The sequence below is a fragment of the Phyllostomus hastatus genome, unplaced genomic scaffold (assembly GCF_019186645.2).
Source record: "Phyllostomus hastatus isolate PE091 unplaced genomic scaffold, TTU_PhHast_1.1 phas_scaffold_78, whole genome shotgun sequence".
NCBI classification, from domain to species: domain Eukaryota; kingdom Metazoa; phylum Chordata; class Mammalia; order Chiroptera; family Phyllostomidae; genus Phyllostomus; species Phyllostomus hastatus.
Genome location: NW_025334041.1, coordinates 40074742 through 40101653, shown reverse-complemented (window position 1 = coordinate 40101653; position 26912 = coordinate 40074742). Strand labels below are relative to the sequence as shown.

Here is a 26912-nt window from a genome sequence, read left to right as displayed (position 1 = left end):
CACCTGAACTGTAAATAAGAGGTGTCCAAGAGCATATTGATAAAGGTTCTCTGTTTGGCCAAGGTCATTTCCACACTGAATGCTCAATGTAAGTTGTGCTTTATCACATTTCAGTTTTCCATCTGAATGAGGTACAGGTTTATTTAGTTCCCTTTTTTCAAGGCTCAATATCTTCACAGAAAATGATGTGATGATATTTGTCATTGTTGTTTGCTCCTTTATAATGAAATGAATACAATTGAATGAAAATTTGAATGTAATTAAATGAAAAAGTAGAATAAGATACTACCGTCACACATAAAAGATAAGTATACACATATGCAATTTTAAACCTTGTATAGTACTCAAGGAAATAACAATATACCTATTTTTGTCTGTTTCAGCAAATGCAGTTTACAAGAGAATATGCTTTTATATGAGAGTGAATAAAATTATTTTCAGGAAATTATACTATGGAGATTATTATAAAAATTTTTCTGGACCTTAGGATTTTTAATTTCCTATGACCACCTTCTAGAATGAGTGTGGTAGACCAATGCTTCCAACTTTAGCATGCATACAATGTCACTCTGAGATCCTGTTGAAGGGTGAGCTCTCACAAAGTGCATTGGGGTGGGGATGCTCCCTGCAAAGGCTGCTGTTTCTGGTCCATGGATATCATGTTGAGTAGCAGGTTTGCAGATAATTTTTTTTTCTATTCTAAGTGTTTGGCAGAAATGGCTTTTCAGAAGAGAATGGATTGTACTTGTTCCTTGAAGGATGGATGAGATTTGGATAAGCTATAAAGGGGCAAAATGGAATAGAAACATGAATTAGTTTGTTTATAGTAATGAGATCATTATGGATGCAGTTTCAGACTTAGGGAGATTTTTAGAATAATAAAAGTTAATAAGAATAATGTTAGCTGGGAATTGACTGTGGGAATGGGAGTCAAGCTGGGTGGAGGTGGGCAAGGGGGGAAACTTGGGACAATTCTAACAACATAAACAATAAAATAGTTGATTTTGGTATGCAATGAATGTTGTTGGGGTAAGAATTAAGTGTATTCTGTGATAGAAATGAGATGCTAAATATATTGTTATATATTCTCTGATTATTCAGTACTTTCAATATATAATAAATTATTTGATCTTTGTAGTGAGAAAAAACTCACAAAATTTTTAAAGCACTTACCTAAAACAGAGAACGTCAAACTTGCAATTGGAACACAGGTCTTCTGACCTACATACAGTTCAGTGTTCTTTCCATGCTCCCTAATTGCCTTTGTGTCCTATGTATTTTAATGCAGTCCTTATACATTCCAATTGGTCATACTTTAAGATAAATCGATAGCAATAATTTTAGAAAGTTAACCTTCCTGACTTTTTCAACACTGTCCCAATTACCCTTTACCCTCTTGTTTACAACAGTAGGTTGTCCATCTGTTGGATTTGCACCTATTGGAGGGTTGGGAAAGGAGGCCATGGGAAAGCAAGCAGATTGGTCATCTTCTCCAAGGCTAAACGTTTGTTGTTTTACCACTGCCTCAAACCACCAAGTCAGTCATCAAAATCACCTCAAGAAAGCCAAAGTTAAAGCTCACAGTCACGTTTCAAACTTCCTGAATTCTAACACTCTTCTAGGTTTTTGCATCTTCAAGTTAAGTAGAACAGGTAGAAACCAATTCACCTACTCAGGGAACCAGGAGAATGCACAGTCTATGTCACAGTGCAGGAGGGTAAAGACTGCTCCTCCCTCCTGCTGTGCTTTCTGTTGGCTCTCTCTCTGACAGCCCATGTATTAGTTAACCCTTCTAGCAAGTTTTTCCCTTTAAAACAAAAGAAAAACATGTAAAATACTGTTCCAGATCACATAAATGCAAACTAAATATTTCTACTCATAAGTAGAAAATATTTTCTAAATAAAATTTTCACCTAAATAATGTAGGAAACTATAAAAACTACAAATTGTATCATAAGTATGATTAACTCAACATCTTATCGTATTAACCAACTAACTCAAAAATACTATGCTCCATTTTTCTCAATCAGAACAAAACAGGTGATCTGAGTTTACAAACTAAAATGGATATTTTGAAAGTATCTTTCAGAAAATTACTTCAAGAAAAACTGAATGTTTTAAAATATGGATAGTCTCACAAATCCCCATTTATAAATAGTAGTTTTATTTAAATATTTGTTTTTAAACATCTTTCTCCACATGAACTACATATTAACACAAGGTTATGACATTATTTTTGAGATTTTAAGCATAAGACATTAAAAATTAATGATTATGACTTAAAATGTATTTACTTGAATATTTGACAATTATAAAAAAGACATCTGTTCCAACTGACTAGTGGTGGCTTCATTTTAAATCCCAACCGTTAAAACCAGGCACTAGATTTTCATACCTCAGTTTTCTACAATCTTTGAATCAAACATGAAGCGTCCTTTATATAATCATGTAAAATTTTTAAGTATTTTTTTCTTTTTTTTTTCAGCCATAGGGGTTGGCTGGTTTTTTTAAGATTTATTTATTTATTTTTAGAGAGGGAAGGGAGGAAGATAGAGAGAGAGAGAGAGAAACATCAATGTGAGGTTGCTGGGGATCATGGCCTGCAACTCAGTCATGGACCCTGACTGGGAATCGAACCTGCGACACTTTGGTTCACAGCCTGCGCTCAAAAGTATTTTTTCTAGGGGAATGCTTAATATATTTCAAAAGTTTAAATTATAAAGAATAATATTAATCATAGGAATATTCATATATATATATGTATCTTCTATGAACCAAACTTAAAAATTTCAGGTGATTCTTTAATTAAGAGTTTGTTACAAGTATTTCAAAAAATATATACTGCCTTTTTAAAAACAGTTTAAATTTTGAGCTCAGGTATTTTTTCATGCTTAATTTTAAATATACAAAATGATTTGATCATTACTACTTCATCCATAATGATGCAGCCTTTGGTAACTGCCATTTAATAAATTTATATTCATAGATAAAAGCAGCTCACCTATTAAATTATTTAAGAATTCTCAGTTTTCAGGTTTTCCCCTCATATTTGTATCTTCATAGAAATTTATATCATGTGCACATTATTTTGTGTATCTTTATTACTTATTTTATAAAAGTTGTTTTTATTAAGTATTGACAATTATTTTAGATCCTCTTTATTAAAATCCTGCTAAAATATTGATCATTATACAATTAACTTAGACATAACAGTTCAGTTCATACTCCCTGAAATATGTTTAGCCTATAGGGCAGGTGTTGGTTCACTTCTCTCACAGGAGGGTTATTCTACTACTGTGAGATCTCTAATTGTTTCCAGGAAAAGCATATCTGTAACCTTCAGGGCCATGGTAACCAACACTATCATGTACCATTATACTAACAAGCAATACTCTTTTCAAGGGAGATTCAATGACCTCAAATGATTAAAGGATATTAGAGATGCATAGTCTAATGACATAAGAATAACTAGTCTAATGACATAAGAATTTCTAGTTAGAAATTGGACTTTTACAGTTACTTCTTTTCTAACATATTCATTCTACATGGCCTATCACTTCACATCTATACCAGTGTATTTTGATGAATGTTCTTCTTATAAATCAAGGGTGGAAAAATCACATTCTCACACAACTAGGCAGGTAACATAAATGCTAAACTGTTTACAGTTTGACCAAGCAACTTTCCCCAGAAAGCACTTTCTCAGGTCAAACAAAAGCAATTACAAAACTCCTAGCAATGATGTTCAACCTCAGAAAACTGTGATAAACTGAGTTTCTGAAAAGTAGGTTACTTTCTTCCTTGTGTAAATTTAAGACAAACATTAATTACAGACTTATTCATACAAAACAGACTTGTTCATAATGTTATCACAGATCAGTTTATTATTTTTAAAAGAAAAGAAAACAATGAAGTTATAGTGAACAGAATATGATATGGAATGAATGAAAAGTAAGAATTTACAAACAGATGGAACTGCCTCTAGCACATGAAGTCAAGAATTTTAAATTAACTGACAACAGAAAACAAATTCACCTTCTCTGTGACAATTAACTAACAATGCTCTTTTTTTGTAATAATACCAACCTAATATCAAATTGATATTTATGGAAGAATTATTTTTAAAAATTGGTTAATAACAAATTGATAAAATATCTTTTTATAAAAATTGGACAGCATTTCAGCAGACCCCCACCCCCAAGTACTTCAAAATCCTACTAAATTTGTATCAGCATTGAATCCATGTTTCATTTGGATTTTCAAATTTTAATGTCTGACAGAACTAAAAAGCCAGCTTTTGGTAGTCAGAAAACTAAGAAAAATAAAAACACATGCAGTGCTAAACAGTTACTCTTCCTTCTTGTCAGTCGTTAATTTTTCCACTGCAAAAGGAAGGACAGTGCCCTCTTATGCTGTGAGGGGGGTAAAAACATAGGTATGGATTTAGGGTGCCTGCCTTTAAGACAGCTTTGATCTCTTCAAGTACTATTCTCAATGGCATTCCAGTCTATGTATTAGACTTCGTTCTAATCACTTTTGCACCAAAATGCACACAGGTGTATCCAATTCCAGTGACCCCCTCCTATATTCTCTTCTGGGTCAATAAACCCTTGCCATAGCACTTCAGAGTAGGACTGACAAAGTTTCTGCAGAAACAGGAGCTGGATAAATAAAGTATTATCTTTACTCATAAGGAGTAAGTTTCATGTAGCTCTTCTCAGCTGCTGTGTAGGAACAGATTTTGAGGTATGTGAGCTCCAGATAGTAATGAAGAAGCCCAAACTTACTGTCCCTGGGAGGATGCCTCAGGCTCTATTAAAATTCACAAACTGGTAACTCGCTCCATTATTCTACATTAACCTTGCGATAATTCAGCTTTAAAATTTTGTATAAAATGCTCAGATAATTCTCTATAGTTGTATTTGAATGAACAACATATTTATTGTGATTTGATTCATTTCTGTTAACCTTTCAGGAGAGCTGCAGTTCTACACAAAGGAGGAGCAGAGAGCCCCACACGGCATTCAGGTTCATTTACCTTCTGAACACTGAGGAATGTCACAGACTTCGTAGCGTACCTCTGGATTGCTTGTGAAACACCAAGGTCCCCCTTCTTCCCCTCGAGGATTTCGACAGTAGTTTTCCTGTAGGTCTTTACCCCGATAGCTCGAAGGCAAAAAGCTAGTTTTAAAATGATAATCATTACAGTATAAGCACATGCAACTTTACTTTTGGCCTATTAATTTTACTAATTAGTGGGTATGATTTTTCCTTAAGTAGAGAAACCTTTATTCTAACTCAGATTCTCATATATAGGGAGGGGGAAAAGCAGGTTTACAGTTGCAAATACACAAAACACAGTTTATTCTTGTATTATTATTTATTAATTACTGTATTATTTTCCATATGAACAACTTTAAACCTACTTTTGCCCCATCTAGTATATTAACTGGAATTGTCATTTGCATCTATTCTTAAAATCTTCAAATTTTATAAGTATTTACCTAACTTAATTCACATATTCAAAATCATTTAGCATGATATATCTCTGGATTTGCAAAAAGCCAAACATTCAAGAACTTAATTAACATTGTTTGAACCACAATTACAAAGCCTCATTCAAAGACAGCAAGTGATTGAGCAAAGCTACTAAAGAAAGAACTGAAGAAACTCTACAATTGACCTTGAAATCTCACAATCACACTGCTTATCCCACATAATTACCTGTTTGTTTTTTGCTTTTATTATGAAGAATTGCCCTCCTATTTTCTGCACAACTGAGAAACAGATTGATGAAGTTACACAAACAAAAGGTCTATACTCAAATTAAACCTGGTCTCAAATTTCACATCTCTCGCTTACTAGAGACCCAGCAGGTAATTTAGTCTCTCTCACCCTGTTAGCTTGCCTTTACAATAAATATAACCATAACTTACAACACCTTACACCTTATATGGGTTGTTTTGCAAAGTTCTAAAAGATGACAAAGTGACAATAAATGCTATCTATTATTAAGCACACTCCACTTACTAGTCTTTGTTCTGTGGAAGTAAGGGACATAGTTGCTATTCTCTTCAAAAATTTTACTTATTTTCACTGTGATTGAGACTTGGTACTTCCAGGATTAGTTCATAATAGTTGGTCACTGGGTTCAGAGACTGCAATGCACTACCTTCATTTAAAATTTCTAATGTCCTAGACATAGTTTTGTTACTAGCATAAGGAATTTCAACACAATATCAGAAATCAAAAAACTTTTTTTATTCTTTGTACTGCTTGTGGTATTGACCTCAATGATGCAGCATTTGTCTGCTAGATGGCACACACACAAAAAGTCATAAAGAAAGAATATACATGTGTAGGTGACACTAGTAAACACTGTTTTGAAAATCTGGTAGCATTTTCACTATTAAGTTCTATTTTTGCTATAAGGCTTTTTTCCTACTTCTACTGATTTCTAAGTTCTAAATAGTACTTAAAGTCCAAGGACGTTAGTCTCTTGTTAAATATCTTTCAAATGTGTTCCTTTTGCAGTGAAACTTCTAATGAAAAAATATCATCATTTTGTTTCACTATGTTGTGACACAAAGTGAAGAGACTTACTACTAACCAAATATTTTCAAGGAAGCTATTAAATATGATTAACATTATTAAACTCCAAAATATCTTTAGATAAGAAGTTTATAGCCTTACTATACTGGCATTCTAAATATGGGAGAACAAAAATTAGACATTAGTCCACATGATTGACAAAATTAGAATACAATAAAGGTCATAATGATTTTACAGTTCCCTCACAATTTTAATTTTCAAAGTTAAAAGAAGTTATCTTCTATCTTAGTTTTAGCCCTATTTTGCCATTGCTTAAAATCTATTTTCTTTCATTTTTGTCAGTTCTCCAACTTTTCATAGTAGATTTATAATGAAATACTCATCATTTTGATAGAACCAAAGTTGATTTTATGTGTATTCATAAAGTAATATATTAATCAAATTTACCTTAGAAAATACTCTTACAACTCTATCTTATGGAAAAACTCAGTATAGTAGAGTAGTAAAAATAAGTTATTATTAATTAAAAATCTACATTGCTGCCATATAAATACACACACACACACACACACACACACACACACACACACATATCATTCAATTAGTATACAACACCAGTCCTTAGACAATTTATTTACTCTTTGGGTCTTCAACTTCTAGGTTTATAAGATGAATGGAGTAAATTGGATTATTATGAGGTCCTTTATTTTGTATCATTTTACATATTAATTTTACTTTAAGAAACTAAATACACCCTGGCCAGGTAGGTCTGTTGGTTAGAACATCATCCCAATATGTCAAGGTTGGGAGCCCAGTCCCTGGTTAGGGCATGTATAAGAATCAACAAATTAATGCATAGATAAGTAGAACAACAAATGGATATGTCTCTCTTCCTCTCTCTTAAATCAATAAATAAAAATTTAAACAGAAACATGTGTTTAGCACATGTTAAATGAACACAAGTATCAATAGTTAGGAAGATTTTTGTTCCATGCACACATGCACAAATAAATATATACACACATATATATTTCCAGCAGATTCATAAAGCCAAAAAGAAGCTGTGAAAATGTAGTGAATGAATCAGTAAATGGTTTACTAGGAAAAATAAAAGTAGGAAGGAAGAGAAATAAGTGGAAATCAAACCTAAATATGACTGAAAGATTAATAAAAATTTCCCACCAGAGTTAACAAAATAAGAAATGAAAAGATGTGCTCCTTTCCAGAATTCTGTATCAATGTGTATCAAATTCCTCTTTAAGGCATGCAAGGTAAAGAGCATTCTGGGTCATATCATCATTCTTTGTTTTTTTATCCAAATAAACTTGCTTTTGTTTTTGCTTCGTGGGGTTAGCATGTTTTTCTTTAGCATCTCATGCTTGACCAAGGAGTGAAGCCTAGCCCCATTCCTTTCACTCACTGGTGTTCATTCAACAGATGTTTATGAAAATCAGTTACACTGCATCCATGTGCCAGTCAACAGGTTCTGTAATAAACTCTTACTACATACATACTATTTTTGTTTCTTTGCCCTTGTTCACAGGGCTTAAAGAGATAAGTAAGGAGTATTTAAAATTGAGCTACATGTAAAGGTACTTTGAAACATAAATTAGATCTTCTAGGTGCTTCTCACCTTTTCTTTACTTTTAACATAAGCTGTGTTCATAGGAAACTTGATCTATTCCATCATCTGCTTTATTAATAAATGCAGGGTGGCCAATGAAGGACAGAGATGCAGATATCAGGTCACCTGATTTTCTAGTTAAGCTTCTATAGTAATTCCGTCATCTATCATCATCTTCCCATTAAGCCACTTATAAAATATTTCAGTTTAGGGAGTCAAGAGTAAATCATTCTTTACACAGAGACATATACACTTCTCTTTCCATTTCCCATGAAGTTAATCTTTAGTTAACACTTAACTTAAAAGTGGGTAAGCTATCATGCAGATATTCCAATAATCTGCCAAGTGATGATAATGAAGTGTTGGTCCCATTGCATTAAGTATTTTTGATTAATGTATGAGGTCTTCTCAGCCCTAACTCAAGGAAATGTTTGCTGGAAAAAATAGCTGATTGGACTGGAAAGCTTGTTCCCAGGGAGATCTATTTCACATTTATTCCTCTAGTGGAGAATCACAATCATAGTGAATTTGGGTTCAAAAAAGACCTCTACTGGGTCAGTCCCGGGCACTCTCCTCCACCAGGGCAGGTTTGATTTCAAATGCTGTTTCTTTGCTCATGAAAAGCATAGATTTATCTATTTGAATAAAATGGTTTCCTCACTCTGCTGGGAGTGACACTATTCAAATACTTATAAGAGGACAAAACCAATTACCAGTATATTGTCTGTTTTTGTAATATGGAAAATACTATGTTGCAGAAATATTTGCATATACTTAAAAGTAAATAATTTGGAAAAATGCATTGTTTTCTGTTACTGAAACACTGTAAAGCTGATCAGTTTGAATAATTTCTAGTTGGTGTTAATTAGGCTGAGATCACAGTTTTGATCCCAATGTGGAACAATAAACTTTTTTTGTTGTATGTGGTCCAATTAACTCCTCTTTGTTTACTGAAGTACAATCATCTTGCATAACTATACCCTCCAAAATTAATGAAATGGAATAAAAAGTGGATTCATCAAGGTAAAGTTATCCTCACTGTTGCAAAACCAAGTCACAGCATGTGTCCTACTGATCTGCTAAGTGTATCATGCCAGGGGTTGTAAAAAGCAAAGGTTACAGAGTGACACTTGCTGGACTCGGATTCTGGCCACACCACTTACTAGCTGTGAATGACTCTGAAAAGTTACTAAAGCTCTTTGAGCTTCAGATTCACTACATATAAAACAGAATTAATAAAACCACTGTGTGGTTCTTGGGAGGTTTAAATGAGATAAACTGGGTATACTGCTCAGCCCTACCGGCAACTGGCACATGATAAACTAAATCTTCTAATGCATTTAACAACCAGGGAGAGCTATTTTGAACAACTGTAGTTCCCATTAAAATTATTTGTGAAATAGATTGAGCGAGGGCTGCAAACCAAAGTGTCACAGGTTCGATTCCCAGTCTGGGTACATGTCTGGGTTGCAGGCCATGACCTCCAGCAACCGTACATTGATGTTTCTCTCTCTCTTTCTCCCTCCCTTCCCTCTCTAAAAATAAATAAATAAAATCTTTGAAAAATTATTTGTGAAATAAATCTTGAAAACCTGCTAAATTTAGTTTTCTACTGGTTAGTAGATATCTATCTATGTTTCTCCATTAGAATTAAAACTTTCAGACTAATGAGCCTCTGGATACTATGTTTACTCAGCTTTAAATAGCATTCATCTGTTATAATGAACACAATTCTTAAGTGTAAACATTTAATTCTTGAGGAATGAGAAGTTTTTCCAGTCACTGGGCAATAGGTAGATGGGAAAGCTGGTCAATCTGAGGCAGGAGTTTTTAGTAGAGGTTCTCAATTTTGACTGTTCTTTGGAATCCTTTTTTTTTAAAAAAAAATGCTGGCACATGGGTTCTTTCTCCAAGAGATTCTGGTTTAATTGGTCTATGTTGACACCCTGTGTAGTGGATTCATTATGGGCTCCTAGGAGGTGGTTTTAATGTTTGAGAACCACCAAGTTAGAGAATATTTGGCCCCCAGGTAAGGTCAGAAAGTTGTCCATCCCTAATTTATAGTCAAGCACTTTACTTCAGCTACACAGTGATGAACTTTCTCAAAGGCAAAAGTAGAGGTAAATCTTTTTTAAAAATTACATTTTTATTATTTTTCACAAACACCAAGATCTATAAATTAAGGATTTTTTATTTTTTTAATTTATTGATTTGAAAAAGAGAAAGAGGAAAGAAAAGAGAAACATTGATTTGTTTTTTCCACTTATTTATGCATTTGTTGGTTGATTCTTACATGTGTCCTCACTGAGGATAGAACCTGCGACATATTGGGGCAAAGTTCTAACAGCTGAGCTAACCAGCCAGGGCTCAAAATCGAGGTTTTGTTGTAAGATTATGTTAGGACACATCTTCATGATAAATGTATTAATCTTTGGCTAAATATCAGTCATGAATTCACATAATCTTTGGCTTAATATAATCCAGCAAAGTTGGCTAAGTTATTATAGAATTGTAGAATTAGTCTGAAGAGGTAGCAGATTTATCCTCTCTTTTTCATGGTGTTCTTACCTGTGTTCATGGGGTATCATGGAATTCCAGGGCTGGCATTTAATGCCACTCTTAGTGATAGATACTGTTCCCTTGTAGCTGCGTCCTTTACCAATGATGCAGTTTCTAATATAGTCTATTAGAAGAAAGCAGAGAAAAATGCAATGAGTGAACTACCCTGCATATACTTAAAAGAAAAAGAAAATCCCGTTCAAATCTTTAAGCAATTAATGCTTGAAAACTATCTCAAATTATACTGAAATATGTTGCCTAAAATTTCTACTAATATTTTCAAAATAATTCATTTCAGAATAATTCAAAACAAAACAAAAAGACTATTGAGGAGTTTCATTTTCTGAGCATATTACCTGGGTTACTGCAGAGATTAGTGAATGTACTAATACAGTCTATATTTAACTGGCCAAGCAAATTTATTTGTTATTTAATCTTTATTGTATTTTTTTTTCCATTACCATTTAGTCTCCTTATATGGCCAGACAAATTTAAAGAAGCAGACTGATTTGCTCAACTATGCAGACCATGTTAAGAAAATATTACAAGTGAAAATTAAGTGATTTATGAAACAAATCTACAATGAATTCAGAAAGTTACTTTAAGATAATAAAAATAACTAGTTTGCCTTAATCTCACTATAATTGTGTGGGTTTCTGTATATGTGTGCATGTGTGTGTGAGAAAGAGAGATATTTACATTATTGGTTTTTTTCCATATTTTTGCTAACACTTCAATTGTTAAATTACAGGGCAATCGAATTGAAAGATGCTGTATATTTCTGTCAAACAATGTAGTTCCTATCAACTACAATACCGTTGCTAGCAACCCAGAAGATTGAAGATGGTCTTATACTAGATGATAAGTAATGTTTAGGATTTGTAGAATTATTGGGGTATATAAAGATCATCTTATTTTGTACCATGAATTAATCTTAATTTAATTTAGATATATACCATATTATAAGAAAATATCTGGGGGGTGTGCTGGGATGGGAGTAAAAGAGAGAAAACTGTACTTGAACAATTAAAATTTAAAAATTAAAATAAAAAAGAATATTGAATTGTACACTTAAAAAAAGAAAATATCTGTTTATATTACCAAATACCCAAATTAATAAGACAAAATGATTTAAAAAAGCATTACAATTAAAATAAATACTACTATAAATACAACCCTTGATTATTTTTGTGATGAGATTCATTTTGTTAAATTCATATTTGTTTAACATTCTTCAATTACTTATTGATATAATTCTGTTTTTGAACAAAGTAAATACCTTGTGAATATAATATCAGAATACCAAAATAGACAACAAGTAATTTGGTGTCAAATTTTTAAAAGTTTTTTTAAAAGAACATAATAATTAGAAATAGATCCCACTGATTTTTCATATATACATAATTTTTATGATCAACAACCATCACTATAACTCCATTATTGAAAGTTGTTAAAATTTAAAATACTTTAGTAAGCCCAAAATTTGCTGTAATGTAAGATGTCTTAGCTTAAGGTGGCATCTTCTAAAATAACATGGAGAACACCAATTCTAGGAAAGGCTCCTAGAAATAAAAAAAGAAGGGGTAATCTAATTATAGAAAGTTTGGGAAATGATCTCTTTAATCAAAAGTATCCTACTGAAGCTCATCAAGATGCTCATGTCATCTGTCTTAATGGATGAATTAGCTGCAAAACAGATATAGTATACAACAGAAAAATCAGTGAGAAGGAACACTGTGGCAGGAAATCACGTATACTTTATACTTTATTTCACAATGAATATTTAGGGAGAGGTCAGTTACCTTTGTTTTCATAGAGGTCGAATTCATGGCCAAACTCTTTTTTCACTCCACTTGACATGCTATTGAAAGGGAACCACAGGCATCGTTTTCTTGCTTTATCAAAAACAAAGGCCCTGAAAAAAATATCTGAATGAAAAGAAGGAATACTACTATTTATACAGTTTTTAAAGAATGGACACATGGTTTGACCAAGGAGGGCAATATAAATGTCTTTCTGAAGAAAAATGATAAATGTAAACATGTCTTATCCAAGAATAGTAAATAAAGTACTTGAAAAAATTTTCTGTATTTTAAATGTTACCATTTTTTACGCTACACAAGATGATGTTGGAATTCTGAACTATTTTCCTTCCATTAAGAAATTATATTAAAATTTCTCACTATTGTACTTACAATGCCACCATATACAAGTATCTAATTTTTTAAAGTACACAGATTTTCTAAAATACAGACTTTTTTCCAGGCCATATATTTTTGGGAACAAATAATCTTCTAATTTAGATATTTCAATTTAGTCATTTATTTCCTAGTATTCGACAACTTTTAAATAATATTAAATAAGGGGAAATAAGTTTTATAACATATAAAACATAAAATTTTAGAAAATATTTTACCTATTATTTTATGTTTTATTTACTACATTGTATTCTATACACATAACTTCAAAACATTATAATCATAAACTTTGTGCTTTGATATACATATAGATATTTCACAATGCCTACCTATAAAAACACTTTATAGCTGGAATAATAATTAAGAGCAAATCATAAAAGTATTTTTATGGCTGTGGCAGAGTGCCTTGATAAGATAGAATTGGCTACTAATAGACTTGAATTTTGATCTGGTAGACTGTAAGCTTATGCAATACATGTTAAATTCCCTATTTCCCTATGTAGGGTGTCACGGGAGGGTATTAAACAACCTTGAAAACATAGACTAGGTAAAAATACATATATAAGTAAAACTAAACAAACATCTAAAAATAAATGTTAGAGTTATAGACTCAATAACTTGCCACATAACTGTACATTAAAATAAAAATGTACCACATGTATGTAAACTACTTTTCCATATGACTTTGACATGACATCACCTTGCAGGAGCCCCATCAGGAACATGCAAGATTTGCTCTGTGAAAACCAATGTGATTACATTGGAAAGCTGGGGACAGGGTTTTCAGTCTGATTTCATTCACTTTTTTCTCTACTATTCTCTCAGGAAAGTGTTTCCTTATATCATTACACCTCCATTGGACTGGATCTAAGCTGTCAGATTTCGTGAGTTGCAACTTCTTTTAAGTTTAACTTTACAAATCTTTATCTTAGCCTTATTTTAATTACCATCTTCATTTCAAGAATTCATTTAGTCTGGTTTTCCAGTTGTTCATGGCAGGAGAGGAAAGCCTACTGAGTTTTTCTCTTGAGCCAATTAATGAATAGCAATTTTCTGAAGAACTTAGAATTCTGGTCATCTTTCCTACCCACTAAAGAAACATTTCTGTCTCCATAAAATCAATATCATTGATCCCTCCTCAAGAAAAAAACAGTGTTTGAGAATATTCCACTCTGTGACCACTCTATCACAGATACTTTCACACAGCTTCATTAAGTGTTTTCCAAACATTTTCCTTCCAATGATTCTAGTCCATAAAACAAGTCAGCAAAAAGATCCTTTAATCCATTAAGAATTAAGTGTCACAGTATCACAGTATGTCTATTTAATTCTGAATAACTAACATATTTAGTGATTCCAAACACACATGTATAATACACACATAGTGTGATAGGTGAACAAGAAATGGAAGATGACACCATTTCCAGCCAGAAGAACTTGGGCTGTTCACGGGTATTGTTACATGTGGTCTTCTGTACAGGTTGCCATAAATTTGGAGACTAAATTTAACACAACCAGAATATGGCAGAAAAATATGAAACCTCATATACATACATGGGATATGTAAAGATTTCTTAACCATATCACATGTGTTCTCCAAGGAAGCAAACATATTTTAGTTTCTCCTAAATAAAAAAGGAAAAGGTTTTATGTTTGTTTTGTTTTTAATAGGTATTAGGCTGATTAATGTGATGATCAAAAGGTAGCAATTCTTTCCTTAGTTCTGGATCCAGGAGAGTGTATTTCAGATTCAGAATTAAAAACCAACAATGAGATGTGCTTCTCCGATCCCCTTTGCACAACCCTTCCAACCCTGGGAGGAAAACACTGTACCTCCAACCTCCTCCGTTACCAGAAGAACATCTCCAGGGATATATTGACTGAGAGTGATTTTCTCTAATTTACTTTTAACTATCTCAAGGTTTTATCAGAAAGAGAAAGAAACAGAATCTACATAGGCATATCCTTGCAAAGTCAATCCCCCCTCTCCTTGCCAAGAAGTATCTCCCTGAAAGTAGCAGTTTGACTATAAAAATACTTCCACAGGAGCCATAAGTGAATAGAAAGGAAATAGTCTCTCCTCCCTCTAAATCTGTTGAAGATCTCCTCTGACCAAGTCCTTTCTCCTCAGTCCCATGATACTTATTTCTCTGAGAAAAGCAAGATGACATGAAGATCACTTGCCATGATTTTACTAAGCCTGTGTTCACATTATGGGTCATGACCTAAATGTAATACAGTAGAATTTAAAATTCACAGGGTGTCATGTTCAATCCTGTAAAATATGGGATGAAACAGGGAATGAAAGGGTGGAACAGTAAGTGAGGGGAGAAATGTTTACGGAGAAGAATTAAGAAATGCATTTTCCTCAGGCACTTAGAAAGACTATTCAGATGAAACTGTTACCTACATTGCCTAAAATGTTAGATTTCATTCTCTGAAATCACTGGCAAAGTAGTAAGGAATTCTTCCCTGTGAGGTCACACAGGGGCTTTCACCAGATAAGAAAACGCACAGAGTCCCCTCATGCCTCTTTGAATTATCCCATCACTTTGCACCTAAAACATGATCATCACTAACCCTGGCCTTTTTAAAAAAGCCTCTGCTGCTGACACCAATCTCTCTAGTTTTTTTATCTAATTCTCTCAACACCTTTTATTTAAATTCCCAAAGACAATGACATAAGTTATAGTAAATTTTGGCTAGTGCCCAACTTCTGAAAATTCCTTTACTCTTCTTGTATGAAAAAAAATGTTTACTCTGAATAGAATATTTTTAAATGTTAGATAAAAGTCAATCTAATTAAATTTTAGCTCCCAAGACAGCCAAGATAGAGGCATAAGTAGAAATGCTTCTCTTCCTTGCAGAACCAAAAGGATACCACCAATTTAAAAGCAAAAAACAACCAGAAGTGCCAGAAAATCAAACTGCATGGAAGTCTGACAACCAAGGAGTTAAAGAAGAAACATTCATCCAGACCAGTAGGAGGGGAGGAGATGGGTAACTGCAGCAGAGAGGATGTGTGGCAAGGTGGAGGACTGAGTGGGAAAGGTGGCTGGCTGACAGGATTTCCTACATTCGTGTGAGGATAAGCCAGGAGAATCACCTGGGGAGTTAGAAAAACTGTGCAACTCAGGAGTCCATTTCAGCAAACTAAAACTTCATAACTTCTGGCTGTAAAAATTGGCGGAGGTTGTGGCAACCGGAGAAACTACCATTGGAAAGACCTATGCAGTCCTAGAACATACACAGGCCCACTCCCCCAGGAATCAGCACCTGAAAGGACACAATCTGCTTGTGGGAAGGGAAGGAAGTGATGGAAGTGATGGAAAGTGGGGTGAGAGCCCAGCAAGCGAGGAAGCAACATTGTCCCCTCTTTGACCCCTCCCCCACATACAGTGCCACAACGCAGTGAAGTAGCTTGCCCCACCCTGGTGAATTCCTAAGGCACTTCCCTTTACAATATAACAGGTGCACTGAGACAAAGAAATACGGTCCAAATGAAAGAAAAGATCAAAACTCCAGAAAAAGAATTAAGCAAAGAGGAGATAGACAACCTATTGGATACAGAATTCAAAACACTGGTTATCAGGATGCTCACATAAATGATTGAGTTCGGTTGCAAAATGAAGGAAGAAATGAAGGATATACAAAATGAAATAAAGGAAAATATACAGGGAACCAACAGTGATGGGAAGGAAAACAGGACTCAAATCAATGATGTAAAACAAAAGGAAGAAATAAACCTTCAACTGGAACAGAATGAAAAAACAAGAATTTAAAAAAATGAGGAGAGGCTTAGGAACCTCTGGGACAACTTTAAACATCCAAATCATAGGGATGCCAGAAGGAGAAGAGGAAGAGCAAGAAATTGAAATTTTCTTTGCAAAAATAATGAAGGAAAAATTCTCCAATTTGGTGAAGGAAGTCACCAAAGGGCTAGGCATGCAAGGACTAGACATGCAAGCCCAGGACATTCAGAGAGTCCCAAAGAAGTTGGATCCAAGAAGAAACACACCAAGACACATCATAATTAAGTTACCCAAGATTAAAATGAAGGAGAGAATCCTAGAAGTAGCAAGAGAAAAGGAGACAGTTACCTACAAAGGAGTTCCCATAAGACTCTCAGCTGATTTCTCAAAATAAATCTTGCAGGCAAGAAAGGGCTAAAAAGAAGTATTCAAAGTCATGAAAGTCAAGGACCTACACCCAAGATTACTCTATCCAGCAAAGCTATCATTTAGAATGGAAGGGCAGATAAAGTGTTTCCCAGATAAGGAAAAGTTAAAAGAGTTCATCATCAACAAGTCCTTATTATATAAATGTTAAAGGGACTTATCTAAGAGAAAGAAAATAAAAAACTATGAACAGTAAAATGACAACAAATTCAGAACTATCAACAACCGAACTAAAAAAAAAAGTAAGCAAATAACCAGAACAGGAACAGAATCACAGAAATGGAGATCACAAGGAGGGTTATCAGTGGAGAAGCAGTAGGAGGAGAATGGGGGGGAAAGGTACAGGGAATAAGAAGCATAATTGGTAGGTACAAAATAGACAGGAGGAGCTTAAGAATATTATGAGAAATGGAGAAGCCAAAGAATTAATATGTATGACCCGTGGACATGAACTAAGGGGGGTGGAATGCTGGAGGGTGGGGTGGTACAGGGTGTAGGAGGATAAAGGGGAGAAAAAATTGAGACAACTGTAATAGCATAATCAATAAATTATACTTTAAGAAATAAATTTTAGTTCCTAAAGTTCGATTGTTTATAAGATGATAAAGCATAAATTCCATAATCAAAGCCACTGTATTCTAACAGATTCAGTTTATATGCAGTTCCTTATTCAAATTTCCATCATCTGAAAGCTAAGTCTTCTGTTGCAGTGTGTTCACAACTAAAGCCAAGATTTTAATTTTAAGGGTAAATTACACTGAATAAAAAAAAATCACGATCATAATAAGTACATGCTATATTTGGAAAATTATCCTAAGAAGAAAATGAAGAAACTTACTTGCAAGTAAAGGGAAGTCCTTTATTCCTAACACATCTATTGGCACATTGGTCTGCAGTGTTCATTTTTTTTGTTTTAATCTTCAGTAATGGGTCTTCTTTAAACAAATTAGTCTTGGCTGACTTTTTGAATTCATGAAGTGTGTTTCTTCTTTTCTTCTGTCCTTCTATTAATAATAAAACAAACATGGAGAATAAACTTTTAAGGCTCATGTAAAAACAAAGTCCTTTAGGATCATCTACAAGATGATGATTTTATCTGACAACAAACTAAACTTCCAGAGGGTGGGGATGGAGTGGTGGGGAATAGTATCCTCAGATAGTTAAGAACAACAGAGGAATATTCTAAACAGTAAAGAATAAATAACTTGTCATGTAGAATCACTCATCTACATTCTTTCAAATGAAGGACGTTTTTTAAAATTAGGACAGAGTACATGCTAAATAAATAATTAATGTGATGGTCTCTGAACAGTATGAAAACAAAGGCCCAGGAATATCGTAATATGTTCTATAATTTGTCTTCCTTCTAGAATTGGTCCGTGTGTGTTATAGTATTAATTAGATAAGTTGATTCAAAGACAAGTGAGAAACTTCTCACTAAAAATGGTGCAGTAGACAAATGCTTCAGACTTGTTTTTTAAAGTATCTTATCCTATTCATATTCTAGCCTTTCTCATTTCCTACATAGTGTTTTCTGTGCTTTGGGGCACTGTTTCTTAGTATCACTGAACTACTTGTCTTGAAATCAACCCAAATGCTGTAAATCAAATGTTTGTAAAACTTTATCCTTTAATGTAGCAATATCATTTTCTCCATGAAAGTATTCTACAAGGCCCCTAGATAGCAGGAAACCTTCTGTAAAAAACCTGAAAACAAACTAAAACATCCTAAAAGATGCAATCTTTTTAATAACATTAGAGTATCAAGAACTTGCTTCATTATTTTCATTTTGCCTGAAGTTATCTGATTTCTAACAATGTTCCTCATCTTCACCATGAGGATGAAAATGTCTACGAGACTGAAGCTACAGTGTAAGGATAGACATGACGGTGCCCCTCTTCTGCCTGGCCATCCTTCGAACACCCTATAACAAAGGTAGTGATAATATACTCATTTTTAAGATGTAGAAATCAAGGCACAGGGAAAAACTGACCACTTAGAAGATCTGATCTGAAACACAGCTGCTTGGCTTCAGAATCTCCATTCTTAAACACTTATGATGCCATCTTTTCTGGAAGAATTTCTAAGAAAGGATGTGAAATTAAGGCTTGTAAATATTTCCTGAAGATTTAGTTTAGGGCTATCAGTGGAGAAGAAACTTGGACATGAGAACAGGAAATGCATTCTTGGCTTGCATGTGTGGTGAAGTGTGTCAGGAAAACAGGGTGAAAATTTGGAAATATGACTAGTAGAGTGAGGTACCAAGAGTGGCATTATACTCTTAAGTTTGCCAGCAACCACTGGCTCCAGTTGGTTTATTAAATGGACAGATGCTACTTATTAATGTCTCTCCTAACCTGAACTTCACAATAAATGAGAAAAAAATCATGAATTCCTCTAAATTTCTTGTTCTCTATAAAACTCCAGAACACAAGGCCCAAAAGACTGGTACTAATTTCTGTAGTAATGCTTTCATTTTTAACTTTTCTTTGCCCTGCAAGATTGAATGGCTATGGTACAACAGATACAATTTAAAAGACATTTTAGCATAGGAATTCAATCAGCCAAATAATCTATCAACATGTTATTTATTGTGTGTACCAAATGTCTTGCATAATGTTGGCAGACAGATGATACAATTCTGGCATTCTCATTGACTTGCCAAATGGCTTTGTTAATTACCTGAAATGCTAATAAGCCAGTTACTCAATCTAAAAAAAACAGAAGGTATATTATATTTGAACTAAAAAGAGCTTTTTAAACTATAATCATTAAGTAAACATTTGGAAACCAATACAGATAAATAATATTATTAATATGCAATGTTTTAATTTTGTTTTTGAAATTTTATTCTTTAACATCTAGCATAAGGGTGATACTTTATTCTCCCAAGCGAAAATGTGATATAATTATTTTCAAGTTTTGGTTTTTACCACAAGACCATGTTAATGAGAGATGAATTTCTTTATTAAGAGGTTCTCCTTCTTTTGACCTTAGTACACTATTTCTCAGGTGCTATGAAATGTTTCATAGCATAATAGTCATCTCATTTCCTGTATAAATAGGAATATCTTTTAGAAACAAATATAGCTAATAGATACAGATCATGTATTTAAAAAAAACCCTATACATCGAAATGAAAGAATTATATGTGTGTATATATATTTATTTCTCAAATAATTATGTTAACTAAAAACACTGGATTGACCTCATGTATACTGTATTTATTATGCACATCAAAGTGACAGAGAAATTTTAAAAGTCTAAGATAAACATTAAGTTCAGATATGAATTTTACTAATTATCAAATAAAAGAGAACACCTGGTCAATGCCCTGGTCTCTTTTCTCAATGTCATGCAATATGAAAGCAAGCACTGAAGACTGCTGAGAGAGAGAAAGTCTCTCCAGGTTTGCTGGTAGTGTTTAGTTCTACAGCTCCTCAGCTGTCCTACTGAAATGTGTTAATGTGTGGCTGAACCTCATAAAAATGGTCTACTTTTGCTTGCTGATAAATTTTTCCATCACTACCTTTCACCTGATTATAAAAATACATTCTACAAAGCAAATAAATCTATGATTTCCCTTTATTAGATAATAAATAAAAGTGAAACTCTTGTCTGGGGCTACAAAGCTAATCAGAGGCCATCAGAAACAGATACCAGGATTACCTTTTCACTATTTATTTCTCATGACTTAGAAGCTTTCCCTTAAACTTCAGTCATTTCTAGTGGGTCAGTAACTAATTATTCAAAAATGTGAAGTTCAAGCTACTTGTGCATCATGTAACATACACATTTATGAAATTAATTCCTTCTTCAATAAAAGAAAAATTCGAAACAGAAGTCATTCAAAACTGCATCCAAAAATAAAATTTCTTTACAGAAAAAAGTTTCAATTTTCTCTTCCATATGTATTAACAACTGATGCTTGTTTTACTAAAAACAGTTAAAAGCTTAATTTGGGAAGAAACTCAAAAATATCTTTGGATCAGATTTTGCCCTGCTATTTTTTGTGCATGACTGTTTGTTGAAGTTTATAAACAAAATATTGAAATGAAATCAAGGGGTGAAAGAGCACTCCAACTTTGTCATGTTTTCCTGTACTTTAAATTGCAACTCCTTTTTCCTCTTCTCCCAGTATGGGAAAACATTCTGGAAGCTATATTTCCTGAAGAGCCTGAAGTCCCTGTTTTAGAACTGAAATCATTAGGGTGGTAGTGAAAACCTACAAACAGAGAGTAGGGTCAAATGTATCAAGGTGCTTGAAGAAAGACACATTTCTCCCTCTGGTCCCTGGCCTCACACTCATTTCTCTCAGTACCTCATATATTTTCTTCTCTATATGGACTAACCATTGACTTCAAAGGAAAATCATGCAAGGAAAGGATTTGCAGGGTGTAGAAAGAAGCAGGAATCTGGCTCCACATATTCTGAGAAACCTACCCACATGATTAGTGATTAACAACTTGAAGTGCCAACATGTTAAGATGAAAGTACACAAATAATTAATGGAAGGGAATGGTTGTGACTGGAGATTTTAAACTTCTCAAAGACAAGAATCATAAATCCTAGTCCAGATTTTCATTGCTACAGTCTAGGACTTGGATTTCACAATCATCTCTTCTTCTCTAGAGAAAGTAACAGTATCACAAATAAAGACATCAAGAAGAAAGAGATCATGTCAGACTTAAATCAAATGTTGCTCTTTGAGAAGCAGCATAATGACCTCTTCTGAAGAGATTTACAAAATGAAGCCATGTTCTGTTTGAGATTAGGGGCCTCCCTAAATATTTCCCTCCTCTTTCATTCCACTTCCTTGTCCAGTATTTCATTGGTATAGAAGCCTCCTGGTCTCTTCCTTCACTGTCGGTTTCTGCCCACCACTCTCCTTCCACACAGCAACTTCCATCAGGTACCTTGTCAACTCAAAAATGTTCACCAGCTTCCCACGATGCTCATAATAGAGTAGTTTAGCATAATACTCTCCACTTACGCATGCTACCATACCTTCTCTAATCACAAGTCATATTACACACCTCAGGTATTCCGTACACTAGCCCCACATTAGTTACCTGTCCTTTCCTGTACTCTCTCACCGTTACACCTCTGGTCACTTTGTGTTCCCCTGACTTGGGTACTGACTGTAATGCACGACTATTCATCTTTTCATACGTAGCTGGGGTACCCTATACTCCCTACACCTGGCTTGATCCTTTAACCTACAAATGAACTCTCTCTCAATCACGTGTAATAGTATTTCTAAAACAGAGTTTTTCTTACAGTTCTTAGCAAAATGGAGTTTTTAAAGGGCAGTTTCAACTAATTCACAGCTATTGGCTTTAGTATAAATTGTTTGTTTGTTTTTGTTTCTTTAATCCCATATATTTCATTCACATAGGTTTGTGTAGCAAGCTCAGCTCTATCCCTTAAACTAAGATAATAGGATAATTAAGATCATTAGTATTGGTTTCCTCAGGTAAGATGAGTCCAACAATGCCAATCTTATTAGAATTAAATAAGTGTTATATTTAGGGCTTGGTCCACACAGTTGCTCAATAACATAGGTTCCTATGTCATTTGTTTGTCTTTATATCCCACACATTAGGTGCTTCAGTTGTTACAAGAGATTGGATATCTGTTTCCATTGTAGATAGGAGCAGATGGAGGTAATTCTCTGTAGACTAACTTCTATAAAAATGGCTTGGGTCCACTGTATTGAGTATTTCTTATGAAACTTTTAAATAAAATGTCTGCATAATACATTCTGCTCATAACTGGTTGTCACTTCATTATAGCATTCGATTATTTTTCTAACATTGCATTATTTAACAATATGTAAAACATAAATGTATAAGATAAAAAGAATAACTGAAGAAAGTAACTAGAAAAAATTCTAAAGGTTTAACGTTAGGTAGTATATAAAAAAGAACAAAGTCTCTTTATATGTTCTAAGAGAACTATCCATGTTTTCCATTTTGATGAATGTTATTCAAAAAACTATCAAATTTGCCACCCAACAAAGGCAGACCCTCTTTTGATGACAATTTTAGCATTATACACTTCAGGAATTATTCACAGCATATCTTCAATTCCCAGTTGGCCTCTCCTTGCCTGCCAGCACTCTCCTGGGCTGCATTTTCCCTCCACTCAGGAAGCGCAGTCATTTCAACATTAGCCAAAGTGAAATATAATTACAAATGTATATCTCCTGCCAAAACTTCGTAGTGCGTGCCAAAAATAAATAGACATTGTCTATGGTTGATCTACTGTTTGGGTTTTCCACACTGTGTTGCCCTTGCTTGCATGAGCACAGATGATTTCAGGTACCCGTAGTCTACTTCAGACCATCAACATTTTAATCTTTAAAAACAGAAGACCTCCGACTATTAGCCACGATTCCAATTTATGCTCAAACTCCCCTCAACCAGCAATGTCTTGGAAGAACCTATTTTAACATGACACACCTCAAGCATGCAAACCTGGTGCCAGCATTAACTTCTCTTTCACCTCTTTAGAAATCTGACCTAAATGTTTTCAAACTGACCCTTCCCACACAATGTTGTTTTCCAAAAGGGACACTTCACAAAATAGAAGAAAGCCAGGTGGACTGGATGATTTCTTATCATTTAGCAAATCCTTGATGTTTTCAACCTTTGTATTACATCAGAAACTAGTCCAGAGGTCTGATGAATTTCATATTTAACTTATCTCAAAAGATACAGCCAGTTCTCTGTTTCAGATTATAAAAGCGCCCCATCTACCACCTGGGTTATTGTTCCACCCTTTTATTCCCCTGTGCCCACCCATGATGCTTACTGCCTTCTCCCGTTGGCATCCCAGCCACTACAATGATAACAACCAAAAGCAGATGTTTCCTCTTGCCCTGGTTACAACAGAAAACTTCCCAAAGCGGCAAATGAAATCTCTCAACTTTCACGCAATTTGGACTCCCAGGCAACTCCTTCCCAACCTGTAAATCCAGGGAAGAAAATGAGACATTGAAAGAAGTTCTGCAGCCTTAATCAAAGTCTCATAATTTTTGCCTTCCTTGCCCTGCAGTTTCAAAAGGGCAGGCATCCATGCCCAGAAAGAATGAGATCTTAGAAGGAAGTCTTTCTCTTTCATTTTCATAACATGCAGATATTTAGAGTTTAACCTGCCTTCTCCAAATGTAAACCTGCATAAAGCTATAATTTAGCTTTGAATGTTGACCAAGTGATGTAGGGGCAGTGGATTATCATGGAAAATTATTCTCTGGAAGAAAATGATTCCCTGCTGCCCTGACCATCATCACTCTACCCTCGTCAGGCCAGACCTTCTGTACAGCTTTAAACTTGTCCCAATGAGCCAAGATCCAGCCAGTGTTAGCACTTCATTCCTATCCCACAGTCCACAACTATTAGGCTAAGTGAGAAGGGGCTGGGTCAGTAGGGGGTGGGGGGGGGGGGAGACACACTGAGGGGATGCTAATTATCATTTTAAATGTTTTGCAAATAGAAATAGAGCAAAAGAAAGGACAATGAGAACTTTTAAACTCCCTTACCTCACACTGAGCTGAAAAAGGATGCTGAGACTAGGGTAAAGAGTGTTAGGCAAAGGAAAGATTAGTAAGACTGAGTTAAAATTAATAATAATAATAATAATAATAATTAATAATGATGATGATGGAACTAACCTGCATAGGGGATAGCGATGGGAAGCAGAAGGAGGTGGAGGAGGACATGCTGCAGCAGCAGGACTGGCAGAAGTTTGGTCACCCACATGGTGCTGCTGGACGCTGGCGGATCCCACCGGAGACGATGCCTGGGTAAAGGAATCCTGTTTCGACTCAGTGCCTAAGAGAACCAGTCGGCTCTGAGCAGCTTTTTATTGCGATGAGCTAAATTTGTTGTGTGATTAACTGGAAAGATGTAGGTCTGAACTCCCTCTTACGGTAAGAAACTGTTTAACAACAGCCCTTCACTCTCTTCCACCCCCTCCTTTCCTCACTACCCCTCCAAACAGCACCAAACAGATCCCAGCTCCCCGCCCCCTCCACCCCCAAACTCTGCTTAGGAAAGAAACTTACAAAGAAAAAGGTCACCTGGCCTGGGGCCAGCTTCAATTTGGAAGCTCTAGCTCCAGATCCCAGTGGCTCCTATCCGAGTAGGGAAGGGAGGAGCAAGGCTCAGCCCAATAGCTAAACCAAGTCACAGACAGAGGACCAATTCGCTAAATTTAAACAAAAAAAATACATGTGTTTACATATCTGTTTGGGAAAAGAGGAAGGGGAAGCAGCATAAAAAGAAAACGAAAAGCTGCTTTTCAATCAAATGTGCCTTAGCTTCTGATCTGTCTAGTTTCACTGCTGGAGTCGTCTAGGGATTCAAAACACTGACACAGGTTCCCTAGGGTGTGAGACACGGGGTGGGAGGGGGAGGCGGGGCGGGGGGGGGGGCAGAGCTCAGGCAGGTCCATCCTAAATAGAAAGAGGTTAGGTAATAAAAGGGTGTGGTGTTGTACGGTAAAAACAAACAGGGAAAACAAAAGTACCCACAATGTCAGGTGGGTTAGATGCCTCTGTCCAAAGGGCTCAGCGCAGGCAGTGATTTGTCAGAAGCTGTGCTAAACTCCCCCAGTCACTACAAATGCACCCAAAGTGCATAAAAGAAACTTGTCTGATCAGGGGTCTGATAAAATCTGGTCAAGTTCTCAAAATGTGTAAGAGATTGGGATTATCCACTGCCTATCCTTGTCAGGTAAATGTAGCATGGACTGTGTGCCCTTGTACACACATATTTTTCATGTGTATACCTTGAAAGACTAACTCTCTCTGGAAATCTCTCAAATTGTTTCAATACATGAGTAATGAATGGACCACTCTTCTTCATTTCCCTTCCCTGCATTCACCCACCCAGCCTCCCAAAAGCCAAGTGGAGGGATGAAAAGCTTTGGGGGACAGGGCAGGATAAAGGGGAGAGGGACGCGGCTCATCTGTAGAATCTTTGTGAAATCATTGCGCAGACTTCCCATTTCGTTGAGAGGATTTGTCTTTGCACTACTCTGATTATTACTTTGGGCAAGCACTTGCTATATTTTGAATGGTTTGGGGGGGGGGTAGTTGCCAAGTGTGTCTTTGAGATGACTACAAGTGGGAAACAGCATCTCTGTGAGCAGAGGAAGGGAAAGTGGGCATATCAATCATGACTCGGGAGCACTGTGTCTCTGTGCAGAAGGGCTGCTGAGAAAATTCACAGAGCAGCCTTTCCTCAGTGTCCAGCTCTCATTCCTCATCCTCCAGCTCCACCAGTCCTCGCCTCCAGAAAAAAACCCAGGGTTAAATGATTGCTAGAGAAGCTGGGGGTTAAGTTAACTACTTTGAGGAATCCTCTTCATATCACTTTTTTGTTAACGTTTCTCTTTGATCATTTTCTCTTTATAAAAACAAAACCAGCAAAATTTAAAAATCATTTGTCACCCCCTCCGTGGTGTTCCAAGTATCCATTTTACTTTCCTTTGACTTTCTATCACAGTTTTTGGAAAATCTCTGTTTTAGTGTATCACACGAATATGATCCTGCATTGTCCTGTGGCATCTCTTGGGCTTTATAAGGATTCAAACTCCTTTTATAGAAGCTAGATATTTCTGTAAGTAAACTCTCATAGGTAAACAATTAAGGGAACCAGTTTTTGTGTATTCTGTCTCTCTCTCACACACACACACAGAGCAGCATCAGGGCTGTAAACACGATTTCAGTTATCATTACAGACTTGAGGAAAAATCTATCCTAGATAAGAGATTATTTAATGTCTCACATTTTCA

General features: G+C 35.0%; 1 protein-coding gene across 3 annotated transcripts in view; it reads right to left on the bottom strand.

Annotated features, from left to right (window-relative positions):
• The window catches only part of HGF (hepatocyte growth factor), a 79262-nt gene extending 54052 nt beyond the window's left edge, over window positions 1–25210 (bottom strand). Inside the window, exons 1-6 of one of the 3 annotated variants that reach the window (XM_045827654.1) lie at window positions 25180–25210; window positions 24787–24914; window positions 17950–18115; window positions 12538–12650; window positions 10745–10859; window positions 5039–5181 (exon numbers count right to left, since the gene is read on the bottom strand). In XM_045827654.1, coding sequence (XP_045683610.1) covers window positions 5039–5181; window positions 10745–10859; window positions 12538–12650; window positions 17950–18115; window positions 24787–24874 — 625 coding nt within the window. In that variant the 5' untranslated portion in view covers window positions 24875–24914; window positions 25180–25210. Of the gene's footprint in view, window positions 1–5038; window positions 5182–10744; window positions 10860–12537; window positions 12651–17949; window positions 18116–24786; window positions 25034–25179 lie in introns of those variants that run through there. The other 2 variants (XM_045827652.1, XM_045827655.1) reach the window with 2 other exon arrangements.
• Window positions 25211–26912: the final 1702 nt, after the last annotated feature.